Source organism: Pholcus phalangioides, unplaced genomic scaffold, assembly GCF_987345545.1.
Source record: "Pholcus phalangioides strain wild (caught in Gottingen) unplaced genomic scaffold, Ppha-v1.0 ptg000008l_1, whole genome shotgun sequence".
Classification (NCBI taxonomy): domain Eukaryota; kingdom Metazoa; phylum Arthropoda; class Arachnida; order Araneae; family Pholcidae; genus Pholcus; species Pholcus phalangioides.
Window position 1 is genome coordinate 25704307 of NW_028301601.1, and position 16211 is coordinate 25720517.

The window sequence follows — 16211 nt, forward strand, 5'->3', positions numbered from 1 at the left end:
CTGATTTGTTTTCCAATGTACACTATCACATATTGTTATCAAGATTGGCCACTGCATCACACGGAAATAACAGGCATGAGTTGTAGATGAAACCCTTCTACAGATGGGCAGTGATATCCCATTTATTAATGATTTAATGGTTTTTTCATCTTTGTTTAACATCAATCACTAGTGAAATAGAAGTACTTTCAGCAACTAAACACGACGTTAATTACTCACCAATACACTTGATACTGTATATTGACTATGAAAACAACACAACATATAGTGGACAAGATATTTTCGAAACAATTAACAACCTCATTTATCCACACTTTGGTAAATGATCATTTATGGCAGTGGGTAACTGTGTTGAACACACTTGTTACTGAAATTATTTTGACTAAGATTGATAATAGACATTATCTAAAGTTTGAGAAGTTCAAACTCTAATATTAGAATTCACAAGAAACTTTTTTTTTCCCCCCAGAAGCACTTTTGTACTCTCTCACCCATTGGCATCATCATGAATAACATAAATAGTATGATATGAAAAACACATTATGTTCGTGAATAACATAACAAAAATTAACGAATATTAGAGGGGTCCCGTAGACTTGGCAGTGTAGCGATTTCATATCACATGGCTGTGAGAAAATGCTTTCACTATATCATTGTTAATATTAATCATGATAATTTTGGTGTTCAGAACTTGTCTCAAAACAATCCATTCATATGGTTCTTATTCGCTATTGGTCTGAATACGAAGGTGGACAAAACATCGTCAAAACAGGCAAAAGCCTTTCTTTTTCATTACACAGGCATAATTTTGCCTCACCACTGGAGCACTTTGATATTCGCCAACAGTATTTTGGAACTACTTCAATATAAAAAATATGCATATTCTGGTAAATGTGTAATAAATTCTCTTACCAAGATGATTGATAAGTATGCATAATGTAAGTTTGATAAATTTATCACTTTTACCGGTGAACATGCATAATGGTCAAGCGCCGTTGGTAAATTTAATAAATACATGAAATTTATGGGCTTTATCTGTGATTATACATAATACATAAGTGTAATTGGTGGATTTGATAGATATGAAAAAAATTAGTCCTATATGTACGATGAATATAGTCTGACCTTGATATAATGATAAATTTTGTGATCGTGCCCGATATAATGATACGGGGTGTTTTCAAAGTTTGTGCACATCATTACGAATGTTTTTTTAATGAATATGAACTACAGTCGAATCCCATTATAATGAACGCCAAGAGACCGCAGAAATCAGATTATTATAACAAAATCTCGTTGTAAAGGAATTTGAGGTTTTTTGCATTATTCCTATGTACAATGGAATAGAAAAGTGTTTGTTAAAACGAGATTTTCGCTATAATGGTGTATTTGTTAAAACAAGATTTGACTTATGAATTGAAACATTACTTTAAATAGAAGTTTCAACTTTGGATTCGCTGTAAATGTTGAAAACGTTGGCCTTTTTTCCCTCAGACACATTTTTTTACCAGACTGCCCGAGAATTAATGTGTGATATTGCATTAATGGTGTTAGTAGAGTTCATCAATCTTATGCAAATTATTGCAGTATGCTATAGGCCTATTTTTAAGATATCCCAAAATTTTGGTATTGGTCCAACTACTAACCCTCATATTATTTATGAACAGTCTCTTAATTGATGTGTTTGGTGCACCTGCATCACACCGTCAGATTTTGGGGGGGGGGGCTATTTTTTTCTGATTCCCCTAGTAATGCCGAAATCTATTTGAACATTATTACTCACTTCATGACACTGATGAACAGCAATGAATGGTAAGCCTGGTTTGAGCAGGATAGTGCCACATGGCAAAAGAAAATTTTAATGCGTCATTACGCGCAGACTTAGGCCACATCTTTCTCCAGACTTATAAAATCCCAGGACCTTTTCTTTCGGGGTATATCTTAAAAATGTAGCGATAATCCACATGACTGATGAACTCTACTAACATCATTAGTGCAATGCATTAATTCTTGTTCAGTCTGGTAAAAAAAAAAAGACTGACATTTTCGGCCTTTACAGTAAATTCTAAGTTTTTTAAAACCTTTCGTTAAAGCAATGTTTCAATTCATGTCTGATCCGTTATTTTCTGTTGAAAGTTCACATTAACTTAAAAAACATTCATAAACTATGCGTAGGAATTTCAAAACACCCTGTACAATACATGTATGAATTATAATATATAGTATATAATATAGTACCATTTACTATGTTTACCAACGAATCAACGCTTAGGTATTATTCATAATTGCCGTAAAAGTGATAAATTTAGGGAAATTTATCAGTTACGAAAATGTTTGGTAAGTATGCATAAATGCTGCATTTATCACATTTACTGTAATATATATATCAAGAAATAAAGATGTAGTAATATGTTTACATGGCAATTACACATAGAAATTAAACTATGAATATATATATATAACAGGAGTATTATCATAATTGCAGTTTGATTCTGTGAAAGTTCAATGGCACATCAATATTATGTATTGACAATAGCAAAATCTGAGGAACATAATAGCTGTTTTGTCTCTTGCCCGAAAATGACTCCAAATCAATTACGTGACTTTTCTTTTCAAGCAAGATGTTGCTGAGAGCGATTGTTTACGGAGGATGGTATTGGTTGAGTATATTGCTAAATCAGAGCTACTGAGAATGGTCTTGGTTAAGCTCATCATAGCTGTATCTGCGTATTTAGCGACTATTTAAATCTTCAAACGTGGCGTAAACACAGCTGAACACTATATCTATAAATTATGTTTCTAAATGCATCGAATTGAGATATCAAAGTTCTCTCATAACACTATTAAAAAAATGTCAATTCCAATCCATAAACAATTCAACATCTCAATTATAGATGCTAATATACAAATGGGGTTACATGATTCAATTGAGGAACTTCCTACACTTCTTTGATCCGCACAGGCATCGGATCTTGGATGATTTCTTCTTCCCCTCATTTCCTCGTAGGTTCCTTGTACTTCCTTTACTGTTCATCTTGTAATCAAAGGTCAGTTCCTCATTTTTCTTGATCGGCCTGGAAGCGAACAGTGCCAACCTCGGAAACCTGCAGTCCACGAGGTTGATGTAGACAGCGTAAACTTCAAGATTTGGTGAACAAGAGTGGTTTATAAACCTAGACGGGTTCCCGAAGCTTGTTGCGTCCACGACGAAGGTCGAAGCTGTGTCACTGCTATCGAAGTCCAAGTCGAACATGTACGTGCAGCCTTCTTCCTCATACCTTTTCTCCCTCCTCATCGCTTCTTCGTTCGTTATCACTTCCCCGAGGTACTCGATGACGAACTGGCCCTTGCTGATGGCGTTCAGCGTCCTGAGGCCCCATCCGCGGCCGTCGTCCGTCTTGAAGATCTCGAACTTGATGTCGACACCCTTTTGGACCACACGATTTGGGCAGTCCGCGCCGCACGCGCACCGCATGTTGCACTCGAATATGGGCAGCCCCGGGTGGACGTTCAGCGTCCCGTTGATGTAGTTCGGTGATTTGCGTTCCGGGTCGGCCAGTGACGGGCAGCAAGTCGACGACGCCGTCGAGCAGTCGTCACAGTCGCATCCAAGGACTGGTTCTTCCCACAGCGCGACGCACTGGGAGACGTAGTCGCTGATCATCTTGAAGTCCGACGGCGGGCCGTCATCGTCGACGTCATTCCTGACCCGGATGTAGCCGAGTTTTTGATAGAGTCTGTTTATACTTATCTCCCAGTCGACAAGTTCTTCGAGACGGCGATCTAAAAGTTCTTCATTTAGCGCCATCATCTCAAATTGCCATACATAAACAAACGAAAACTGTTGCCAGCTCCAACGAAGAAATAAATAACGAGGAGGAGCCCGGGAACGGCGACCAATCGGACGACTGCAGCCATCCAGTGAAATTCTCATCTCACATCTCTTTCGATTGGATCGTCTGTTTTTTTTGAATTTTTATTATTTTGTTAATGATCTAAAAAATTAATAATTTTTTAAGATCGAAATTTATTTTTTTTTGCATCCAAATATTTTTATTGGTTTTTTTTCTTTTCTCCGAATCGGACTCGATTTTCTTCTCATCTCTTCCTCCCTCTATCTTTCTCTCTCTTTTTTTTCTTAGCGACTTTTGTTCGGGTTGGCAACACATTGGCAAGTTATCGTACGTTGGCGGGAAATAAACTACATGGCGACAGCGCTTTACGTCTGGCGTGATTGGAGGACTGCTCCTGGAGGAGTCAAATGCGTCGTGCGCCGTGGTTTTGCCGATATTCTCCCTCCTCTTCTCTGTGTTTTCTTTCCCTTCCCTTCAAACCGGAGCATGCAGACGACAGAGTAGCTGATGCCAAGGCTATATTATAATATAGCCGCCCTGATGTGATGCGCCCGCTAGGAAAACACAAACGCGTAGCGTGATTATGTAACACGTTTCTGCTGGCGCGAAATGGTCTAATTCGGTTCACGCGGCGCAAGAAAAACCTATTCCTAGGAAAACCCTGCTTAAGGTCGATGGTATGGCTTTTTGATCAAGGGTGTTAGTTCAACCTGTGGGACAGTGATTCCCAACGTGGGGCGATAGAATGTTCCAGTGGAACGGTAGAAGCTACGGGTATGACATAGGATCCTATGGGTTAGATTGCGTTGGGGGGCGATGACAGAAAAAATTTTGTGAACGACGGGGTCGATGGGGCAAAAACGGTTGGTAAACTATGCTGTAGGAGAACTAACACTGTTTTTCATTGGTTATAAATCCTGTCGCGGTCCACTCAATTAAGTGATCTGTGTAACATCGCCGAGGGTCAATTAAGTGATCCGCAAATTTGCTGAGGGTCCCTTAAGTGATATGTAAACGTGTCACGGGCCGTTTGAGGGATCTGCAACTGTGACACGGGTCACTTGAGTGATCTGGGATGCGGTAGCCCAAGTCGGTAAGATACTCGCCTGAAGTACTAAAGGATGTTTAGAGGTGTCGCGAGTTCGATACCCAGTTCGTCCTTGTCAGAAAAACTTTCCTGACACAAGGGTACAAAAAACGGCGACTTGACCGCAGCAAAAAATAGCTACCGCAGGGAGTCCCCCATCGAGGGATTAGCGCATCAACCCCTGGATGGGTATAAAAAACAAGCCTGCCGTTCGGAATCGGCAATAAATTGTAGGTCCCGGTATAATTAGCCCTCGTGTGCAGAAAATGACCGTGGTGCGACAATAAATGATCAATTGAGTGATCTGTAAATGTACTGGGTATCACGAAAATGATCTGTTAATCACTTCGTTGCTGTGCCGCGGTTCACTGAAAATATACTGCGGGTCCCTTAAGTGATCTATGAATGTGCCGCAGGTCACGAAAGTGATCTGTTAATCACTTCGCTGCTGTGCCGCTGGCCAATTGGATTGATCTGTAGCTGTGCCGCACGCAGGCCACTGAAGTAATCTGAAAATATGCTGCGGGTCCTTTAAGTGAACGGTAAATGTGCCGCGGGCTACGAAAATGATCTGTAACTGTGTCCCAGGACACTTATGATCTATGAATGTGTCGCGGCTCATGACGCTGCTGTGCCGCGGGCCACTTGAGTGATCTGCAACTGTGCCGCAGGTCACTGAAGTGATCTGAAAATATGCTACGAGTCCCTTAAGTGATCTGTAAATTTGCCGCTGACCGTTTGAGTGACCTGCAACTGTGCCGCAGGTCACGAAAGTGATCTGTTGATCACTTCGCTGCAGTGCTGCAGACCACTGAAGTGATTTGAAAATATGCTGCGGGTTACTGAAATGATCTGAAAATATGCTGCGAGCCCCCTTAAGTGATCTTCTTCTTCTTCTTCTTACCAGGGAGGGACCTGGCTCTGTCCCGCTAGGGATATTAGCCATTCACTAGGCTGAGTTGGTCCGTGCTGGAGAGTGCTGAAGGTGTCCGACCGGGAAGCCCTCGAGATACATTCGAAGGCCACCCGGTCCGGCACATCCAGCCCTCTTTCCTCTTTTTATCTATGATGAGGGCACTATCCAGTCCCCTCCCATCAAGCAGCTTAGCATTAGTGGTGTCCCTGTGGGCCGCTCGTTCCGACCTGATTTGACGCAATTCTGCCGTCTGGCTCCTTACCAAGCTGTGGCTCCCGCACCACCCAGCGAAGCCCTACCTCTCCAGAATTTCATCATCATCAATTATTTACAAAAATGTCAGAAACTGCTTCATTCGCCTCCTCGGGGGGCGCAGTGTTTCCTGTGTGCAGTTCATCTTCTGCCTCGCGACATTGTGCCACTTCGGCTGGTGCCACAGATGATGTTGTCGTTTGCTTTCGTATCTAAGCTGAGAGTTGAAAACGTATGTGTTGGAGGGCGGTTCGCTGACGATGTTGAGCGTCCTTTTATCACATTTTGTGGAGTAGTGCATGGGGGTGCCTCTTTCCCCGCACTTGCAGCTGTCGGTTGATCGAATATGAAATCCTTTGAGGTAGGCGGGAAAGGGCCCGTGCTCTGTAAGGTACAGGGTCATTCCCCCTTGACCAGCCATTGTCACCAATCTTGACCTTCGGAAGGATCTGATAGATCTTTCTTCCTGTTTTCCCACTGTTGTTGCCATTTCCGAAGCATGGTTTGCTTAAACTTGTTTTTAACCCATGCTCTGGGGGAACGGGAGGTGGTGACCCACGGTTTCCTTCTTGGTGGCCTGTTTAGCCAGTGTGTTGGTCTCCTCGTTTCCCCAGTTGCCTTCGTGCGCCTTGACCCAGGAGAGCGAGATGTTTGGGCTATTAATAAGAATTCCTTCTAGCTGCTTCCGTTTTGGCGGTTCATGAAGGTGATCTGTAAATGTGCGACGAGCCGCTTGAGTGATCGGTAGCTGTGCTGTGGGTCGCGTAAGAACGATGAAAAATGTGTAAAACGTTGAAAATGTGCCGCAAGTCACACTCAAATGCTCTAGAACTGTGCCGCAGATCACGTAATGATCTGAAAATGTGTCATGTTTCGATTAAGTGCTTAGAATTGTGACGCGGGTCACTTAAGTTCTCTGGGACTGTGCCATGAATATCGGTAAATATGCCGCAGGCCATTTAAATGATCTGTAACTGTGCCGCGGGTCACTCAAGCGCTCAGATCATCTGTGCCGTGGGTCACTCAAGTGCTCAGATCATCTCATGTGCCGCGATGATCTGTAAGTCGCTGCCGGACAATTAACTGGCGTTATGCCGTGGACCACTCAAGTGATACGTAAAGTGCCGCAGATCAGGCAAGTGCTCTGGAAATGTGCCCCGTTTCCCCTTGAGTGCTCCGAACTGTGCCGCCTGTCACTTAAGATATCTGTTCACACACGTGCCGCCAAGTTCATTTTTACAAAATTATACAATAAGGTCACGGGCCATATCAGATGACTCCTAGGGCCTTGGGTTGAGCAATTATGCATTACTTGATTCTGATTGGAGAGTTAGTTAGTCCCTTCTTTCAAAGTTTTTTTTTTTTTTGTGGGGGGGGTGTTGTGAGAGAGACAATCAGCTTTGTGGGGGAGGATCACCCCCCCCCCCCCACAAGAGCGAGGCTGACAGCTCTAATTCACAGGACAATTACCATCATTTTTTGTTTGTTGATGCCATAAAATGTCTATAGAGGAGCCCCGTTCCACAGGATTTGGGGACCATGGGCCCCAGTTCCCAGTACCTTCAGTTATGGAAGTTAGATTGAACCTGCGCTTTCGTGGGGGAGGGGGGTGCGAAGCCACACGACCGCGTAGGCAGTGGTTGTATTGAATTCTCTCTGAGTGAGTGAGTATCGATCCGTTGTTTTTACCCCCCCCCCCGCCCACCTATCCTTCGTAGGGAGTGGGGGGGGGATCCAGAATTAGAATATTTTCCCTGCATACCTGAGTTGGCGCTCCTTGCTTTCGCGGTAATTAATTAGTCCGCGGCGAGACATCTCCTGACGCACCAATTAAAACGCCGAGAGCGGGTGCAGCGGTGCGTGAAGCCGGTGACATTCCCGAAACCACCAGGTCCGTCCGCGTCGTGGTGTTTCGAACTCGAGTTGATGCCGAGGTGGGGGGGGGGGGCGACAGGGCGCGTTTATGTTGGCTGTTCCGAGTGGCCCCAAAATCCCATGATTTTCGCATTTTAGAAGGATTTGGATTCTCCTGAATTTTAATTTTAACGATGAACATCGATATATATATAAAAGCTTATGTGGCGTACAGTCGACCCCCCGTATTCGCGGTTTTTCCCCCAACACTCAGCAATCGCCATTCACGTGTTTTGTTTACAAAATTTGAGTTGTACGTGTTTAGGATGGCTCATTTTTCTAATACTATTGATAATGTTTCGAAAAGACAAAAAAAAAAGTGAAAATTTTACAAAAAATTTGATATATTGACTATACAGTCAAACCTCGTTAATGAGTCACTCTTGGGAGAACAAAAATATGGCTTAGTAAGCGGAGTGACTCGTTAAGCGGAGTAAGTCATAGCTTGCCAATTCCTGCCTGAGGACAATTGGGACTTCCAAAAAGTGATCCGGTAAGCGGAGTGACGTGTTAACCGGGTGACGCACTAACGAGGTTTGACTGTATATGCTTGGAGGAAGTAAATCAATTGCTGCTGTGTTGCCCGCCATTATGGAATCAACGTAATCTACGGTGAGATATATCAAGAAAAAGGAATCTGAAATTCAATCAGGCGAGGCTGTAGCTGCACCTATGGCAGCGAAAACTTTGCATTGCCTACGGGACCCATGTGTTTCTCGTACAGAAAATGCTGTTTTTTTTGGGGGGGTCAAGACTGCCACAGAAAAGGTATTCTAATATTATAAAAGAATATAAAGACTATAAAGGAAAGAGCTGGTGAAACGTCTATTTCATCAGAACTTTATGCAAGTAAAGGTTGGTTTAATAGGTTTAAGAAACGATTCGGATTACGCAATGTACATTAACCGAAGAGGAATTAATGCAGCTGAGTGATGCTCCTGAAACTGAAGCTGTACCAGATGAAGATGATCAAGATAAAAAAGTAGACCAGTTCAACATGTGTAACAAAACGGAAGGGTTTCACGAGTTCAAATCAGCAACAGATTATTTTCACGACAGATCCTTTTGTGGTACGTTCTTCACATGTAGAAAAATTAGTAGAGGAAGCCTTATCTACATACTCCAACATACTTGATGAAATGAAGGAGAAACGACAAACAGAAATCATTGTTCTTTCAGAAAAAACATCTCCACCCTCTTTTACATATCCTTCTACCCCTGCGTCACCCTGCTCTTTTCCTGATGTGCAATAAACGAGATGTACAAAAAAAACCTATGATTTCGGTTATTCGCGGATTTCCGTATTCGCGGTCACCTCCGGAACCTAACCCCCGCGAATACGGGGGGGGGGGGGGCGCGATTGTATATGCGTTATCCCGAAATCGGCCAATTTCCGAATTTCGGGCTTCGGTCAGCCAGTCCGTGAAGTAGCCGGAGATCCCTGGCCAAAGTCCGACGACAAAAGACGTGAATTCGGGGGGGGGGGGTTCATCGCTAAGTTAAGAGTATGTTGTCGCGATAATTATATCCATTGTCTCCTCTCTTCACATGGAGCTAATCTAGTACAGCTACTATGCATCGCCATGCATCACACGTTGGCGATGAGAAAAGAAAATAGACAGAAAAGAAAAGCTGACGTTACTTAACATGTCGAACTTTGGCCAGGGATCTCCGACTACTTCGAAAATTTGCCGGCCAAAGCCCGAACAGCATCGAGGGGGATTTGCTGACTTTTGATGACAAGGGGGAAGGGGCAGGGTTTGAAGGTTGCTTACGTCATCAACCATCCTTTTTGAAGATATGAAATATTCTAAGCTGCTGACGAAATTTTGCTGACAAGGGAGGGGGGGGGGGACAAAAATGGCTAAAAACCTGCTTACGTAATACTTGAATGGCCCCTTAGGTACTGAGTTGCATTAATGATTTTGCCGCCCTTTTCCCATACTGGTCTAATTTCCTTGACGACTCATTCCTTAGACTTGCTGCCATCTGTCACAGCTCGCTTACCCCATGCCCTGTAAATACGCCTCTGTCTCTGAGTCACTTTTTCGTCACTCACATGCTTGCATACTCTTTTGGTGTCATGCTCTCACATTATTTTGGTCACTAACATGCTTGCAAACCGTGTAGGTCACTCATGGACCTGGTCCTTCACCCTCTAGGTCGCTCACTGACCTAGTGACTTAAAGGCAGAGGTGGATTTACGCCGCCTGTGGGCTACATAAATTTTGCGTCTCCGTTCTCCTATTCTATTAATTTTCTTAACTCACTCATTTCTCAAATTCGTTGCTCCTCCTCCTCGCAATTTGCCGCCCTGGGCGATATCCGGCCTAAGCTCCCTCTCCTCACCCCCACCTGTAAAATACGCTTCAGGTTATGGTCAAGTTTTCTATACCAGGGTTTCAATTCACATTTCATACTGCAGTCTATGATATTTGCGTCGAATGCGCTACGGATATTATTTACGTCCATCTTGGACCCGTTAATCATACACCCCTCCCCCATCTACGTCACAAACACACCCTTGCTGCCTTCATCATGAAGCGTTTCTTTCCGAGAGATGTGGTGGCCATTGATCTTCCGCAGGAGAAGGTGTTCATGATGGGATATAGCGGAGATATATTTCTCCTCGACCGATGTCGTTTAACGATTCGGATCCGCTAATGACCCTATTGCTCATTTAAGGGGGGGGGGAAGGGAAGCCTCCCCTCCCACACCCGCCCACCCATCCCCAATCGATCGATAAATTTAAATAAAGATTTTCGAGAGCGTCCAAACTGCTCTATTATTTAGGGCGATTTCGAGCCCACCCAATCGACTGCTGCTGTTCCCACGAATCCCCCGGTCGACACTCACTTATCTTTCAAAATCTGGACGGCGTTTGTCACATCTAAAGTGAAAAAACAATATTTGGTTTCACATCATCAGTTGTCAAAATTGTTTCTTTATGGCAGGCACACACCCGAGCCACATACAGTGCAGTATAGGCTTAGCCTACGGGGGGGGGGGAGTGAAGGAGGAGGAGGCAACCATTTGACAGCATGTTTATGCGTGACACCATTGAAGAAGGGACGATAATCTTCAGGTGATATCGATCTACTTTTTTATTTATTGTATAGTCAACGTGAGCAGGGCCGCAACTAGGGGGGGGGGGGAAGCAGGCGGGGTCTCATGCCCCGGACGCTGGAACAGGACGGGGGGGGCGCAAATTTTATTCTCAAACCTCTCCTTTAACATTACAAGGGGGTGCCAAGATGCGCACTTGCCCCGGGTGACTAAGCATCTAGTTGCGGTCCTGAACGTGAGGAGTACGTGTGCGGTATTTAATTATAATACATATTTTCCTTGGGGGGGGGGGGGAGATGTCCTTCAAAAGAATAGTCTTCCCAATCGGGGTTGGAGATTTAAAGCATATCTTATGCTCAACCTGCGAGCCGAATGTGGCCCTCGGAATCGTCTGATTTGGGCCCGCGAACTCAAACCGAATTCTGCAAAAATGGAACCAAGCGGCACATTTCTACATCACTCGAGTGACCCGTGACATCGGATCACTCAAGAGGTCCGCGGCAAATTTACTGATCGCTCAATTGACTTGCGGTGCTGTTCAAGACCATTTAAGTGGCCCGTGGCTCATTTACAAATTACTTAAGTGGTCCGTAGCATGATTTCAGAACACATAAGTGGCCCGCAGAACATTTTCGGACCACTTCAGTGTACCGCGGTGCATTCCCAGATCACTCGAGTGAGCTGCGATACAGTTCCAGATCAGTCAAGTGGTCCGTGGCACATTTACAAGATCACTTGATTAACCGGCGCTGCTGTTCGAGACCACAGCCGCCCGCACATTCTCCCGAACTCCTTAAGGTGGAATACTTTTGCTGAAGCACAAAGTTCTTGCAATAGAGCCTCTGTTATAGAGGGCAGATGAAGTTAATTTGTGGTTGTGGTGCCATCTGTTGCATCGTGGACAATAATTTTTTTTTGGAATAATGCATCCTGATGTTGGTCGATGGAATGTTGAAAAAACAATTTTGTTGGTATAATTTTTTTTTTTTTTGTGTACAAAAATTGTGAAGAATTTCTTAAAGATTGTTCTGGCTATTTTTGACATAACGTAGAGCCTACTGCCATCTATTGACGTGATTCTACAACTTCAGTGAATGATGTTCGTTCGATACAGCATCGATAGATGGCGACATGGAATTGTGGGATAGATATGAATTGATAATTTACGGGAAATATTATCTAACGCTCGTAGTTTGAAAAATATTTCTCAAATTTTTCATGTATTTCTCGAAGTATGCCTGCACAAAAAACAACAATAATAATGAGAGAGGAACTCTGTGATCACAAAACGCGCCCATTCAAAAAGATTGTGCTTAGTGTGTGACCATACGTCCCGGATTTTCTGCTTTTGTGGTTGTTTTTTTTTTGTCGGTTTTTCACGTATTTTCACCAAAGCCAACTTAACTTTTTATTTTATTCATCAAAATCAACGAATAAAATTATCTTCCCAACCCAGAAATTATATTACGACAATTAGGACTACATTGTAAGAATATTCATCTTACCACGAGTTGGCGACTGTGCTTAGTTTTGGCATCATTTTTAGCGATAATTGGTAATGTCCCGTATTTCGAAGACCAATTTTCCACGTTTCCCGAGTAAATATGATCAGCCTATGCACTTTTTTTCTTTCGCAAACAAGAAGAATCACATTGGGACTCGGAGGTTTCTGATAACAATAACTGAATGATAACTATATTCAAAAAAAAAAAAAAAAAATCCCGTTTAACCACACATTCCGTTTGGTCAAATGAGACGCATGGCAAATGGGCATTATTAAACGTGAAGAAATTTGAATCTGGTCAACCGAAACAAACTGATCAAGATTTGACGAAAAGGACTTTTTTTTCGTCATGCGCTTGCCTTCACTGTAGGAAGGCCATTGCGAAAGCCGCTTCACAGGTACATGAATCAGAGCGAATACTACGAACTGATTGGGGTATGTTTACGAAATATTTGTAAAAAGTGAGGGCGGGGGAAGGACACCTTTCGGTCTTCATTTTAGTCTTGCGGCCTGATAACAGTAACTAACAGGGCACAAAAATAAGTTTGGTTAAACCTTTTTGCTTCAGACTCCGCAAAAAATATCGATGGGGAAAAAAATGCCCATAAAGTACTCGATGATTTTTTGAAATTTTTTTTTGCCATTGTCCTTTGGAAAAGCGATTACAATATCCGAATACATTATTCGTGATTGTAATAAGCGACGTCGGCTGTACATATAGGCAGGGTCAGTTTGTTTGTTTTACGTGGAGAAAATAGGTGCTCCGAGGAACCCCGTACGGCGAACCATTCGCCGGGCCGGTGTAAGTAACTCATAGGCAGGGGCAGCGAGAAAGAACTGTTACCCGTGCGGGATCTATTTATTGTTGGCACTCTCTCTCTCTGGCCACGTTTTTTCCGTCGACAAAGCTTTTCATTTGGCTTTTCAATTCGCGTTCGGTGCCCTTCAACGGCCCTCGCGTCATGCGCCACGTGCGGACGTATATGACGCGAGGGCCGTTGTTGACTACAGGTTGTAAAACCTCTCATTTGCCAATCGGACGGTTGGGAAAATGAGAGTTGAGAGAATTTCCGAATTGATCGCGAAGTCCAGGGTCTGTTTCTCATAAGTTCGGGATGCTTGTGTTCTTTGGCCCGCGCAGGGCCGTCATTTGTACTTCTTCCGGGGGGGGGGGGGGCAAAGCACATGTACTCGAAGTATGTGTATATATAAAGTGTATATACCATTTTTAGTGTATTTTCAAAAGCCCGCCCCCCCCCACCTAAATGACGGGCCTGCCCCCCCCCCCCTATATTTTACAAAAGGCAGCCAATCTCTAGGACCTGGGCACGTGACCCGTTTGCCCCATGCTAGAAACAGGCCGTGGGTCAGGCATGCCAAGCTGAAAAAAAAATGTTATTTGCGGTAGGAAACAGAAACGCATCATAAACGAAGATATCATTGAATGAGAAATTCTGTCTTTGATGTTTTCAAATCTCCGAATCAAAAGCGCCTAAATGCATCACTTCCGCCCATTTGACGAAAAAAAAAACATGTTTTGTTATGCTGTATCGCTCCCCCCCCCCCTTTAAAATTTGTACTACGAGTTCAGGATTTCCCAATATTTATATGTTACTTCCGAAGTCCGAAGGTTGGCCAGCCCAGTTGACTCGGCCAATGTCCGAAATTTCGACTTCCTATGATTCGATGTTATCGCCACGTTGGCGTATTTTTTGTGATAATTATGGTCATTACAATTAGCCATACGTAGCCATAATAATTACGGTTAGTTATGCCCCCCCCCCCCCCACGATCAAAATAATCTGATTATCGATGTGTTTGTGATGCATATATAGGGGCCGGCGACAGCCCGAATTTCCGACATTGGCCTGATCAACTGGGCCGGCCAGTTTGCGAAATGGCCAACTTTGGGCTTTGGCAGTAACATATACGACGCATGATTTTCTTCCATCTATTCTAAAGCATTTTATGAATCACCAGATCATAGCCAGCCGGCGGAAATGCAAATACGGTGCCATCCCCATTCACGTTGCGCGGAGAAAACAACATCACTATGTATTGATCACCACCACCAACATCATGGAGGGCTCTTGCCACGATTTCTCTAGGATCGTAATTTACAGCTGGAAAAAAGAAAAGAAACAACTCTATATATATATATATATATTCTCTGGCGGTAATTTTTGCCCTGTAGTGTATAACTTCATCATATTGTTCCGCCCAGTTGTCTCTCTTCATATAGGCGGCCTCTTATTTATATATACGGCCTTCTTTCTCCTCTTTTGTTATTTCTCTCTCTCTCTCTCTTTTGATGGGAGAATTAAGTGGCCTGTGTTATGTGATAATAATGGCCTTCGCGTGTAGGTGAGAGAGAAAAAAAATTTTTTTTTTTTTTTATGTTGTGAGAGAGAGGTAGAATGAGGCCATTGGGAATGTTGCCACCCTGCAAGGTATTTTATCGCGCTCCCCACCCACTCAGTAGTTCCGTTTTCGTCCCTGGAAACTATTTCTGAAGGAAACGGGATTTATTGTCTGTGATTTGTTTGTGTTGTTACATTTTCGAGTTATTTCAGTCAATTTCGCTTTGAGAAAACACCCTGTCAAATCGAGTAGCAGACCCATAACATCAAAATTATATTCGATTAATTAGTAGTTTCTTATTTGTAAGGGAGATGGCAAAGCAATGGTTTGACATGCATGTTAATATTGTGTAAAAAGTTCTTTGCGATTCCAAAGTCTATAACATCCGGAAACCCAAAATTTTGAGGAGGGTGATGTGTAGGCTCCGGTGAAGATATAACCTCCAAAAAATTATCCAAACAGAATTTCCTCAATATCCTACCCTGTCTGTTTGTTGTTCTGGAGTAGAAAAGAGAAGATTTACAGTTCCAATCTCCTATTGCCAAGACAGGTAAAGTAGTGTTAAAAATCTCTTTTAAGAGATCCATATCTAAATTGTTATTCGGGGGCTTGTAAATTGCACAGAATCTCATAGCCACTCTGTTTACATATATGGTGGCAGCTACTGCTTCAATATTGTAAGAGTCAGAGAGTGCATAATGCTGAAAAGGGATATTGTTCCTAATAAATAAGGCGACTCCTCCCCCCCTATTATGAAGTCTATCCCTTCTTATACATTGGTATCCATTAATTTCGTATTTATTGCTAGGCAATAACCATGTCTCATTTATCAATGCTATATCAATTTGATGATCAAAAAGAGTTTGTTTGAAAATTTCTTTTGTACTTCCTCTTAAGCTATTTGCATTCCAGGCCATTAGGGTCAATGGCCTGGGGGGGGCATTAATTAATTGAGCTATTGTTAGGCTGTTCGAGAGTTTGAATTAGAATTGCAATAATCAGTTTAACCTTATCAGAGTCAATTTTAGCTGACTCAAGTATGTTCACAACTTTATCTATGACCAAAGTACCTTCGTTACCAGTATTTTGTGTCTTGTCTTCTAATGTCTTAGCACCAAAGTTAACAGTTTTTTGATTATTTTCAATCTGCACTCTCATACTTTCCTCAGAACTGTGCACATTTTCTTCCTCTGTTACTTCAACACCACTCATGTCAAGTTCCTCAGTGTGTGTAATGATGTCATGCATTACATCACG

The 16211-nt window shown here is 43.0% G+C and overlaps 2 protein-coding genes across 2 annotated transcripts in view; one reads left to right on the forward strand and one right to left on the reverse strand.

Moving 5' to 3' along the window:
- Window positions 1–16211, forward strand: part of LOC149084090 (tyrosine-protein phosphatase Lar-like) — a 205455-nt gene that overhangs the window by 67203 nt on the left and 122041 nt on the right. The gene's annotated exons all lie outside the window — the stretch shown is intronic.
- Window positions 899–3838, reverse strand: LOC149084091 (histone-lysine N-methyltransferase SUV39H2-like). Its single transcript, XM_089234442.1, has one exon. It carries the CDS (start codon window positions 3809–3811, stop codon window positions 2924–2926), a length of 888 nt encoding a protein of 295 aa, XP_089090568.1. The 5' UTR covers window positions 3812–3838; the 3' UTR covers window positions 899–2923.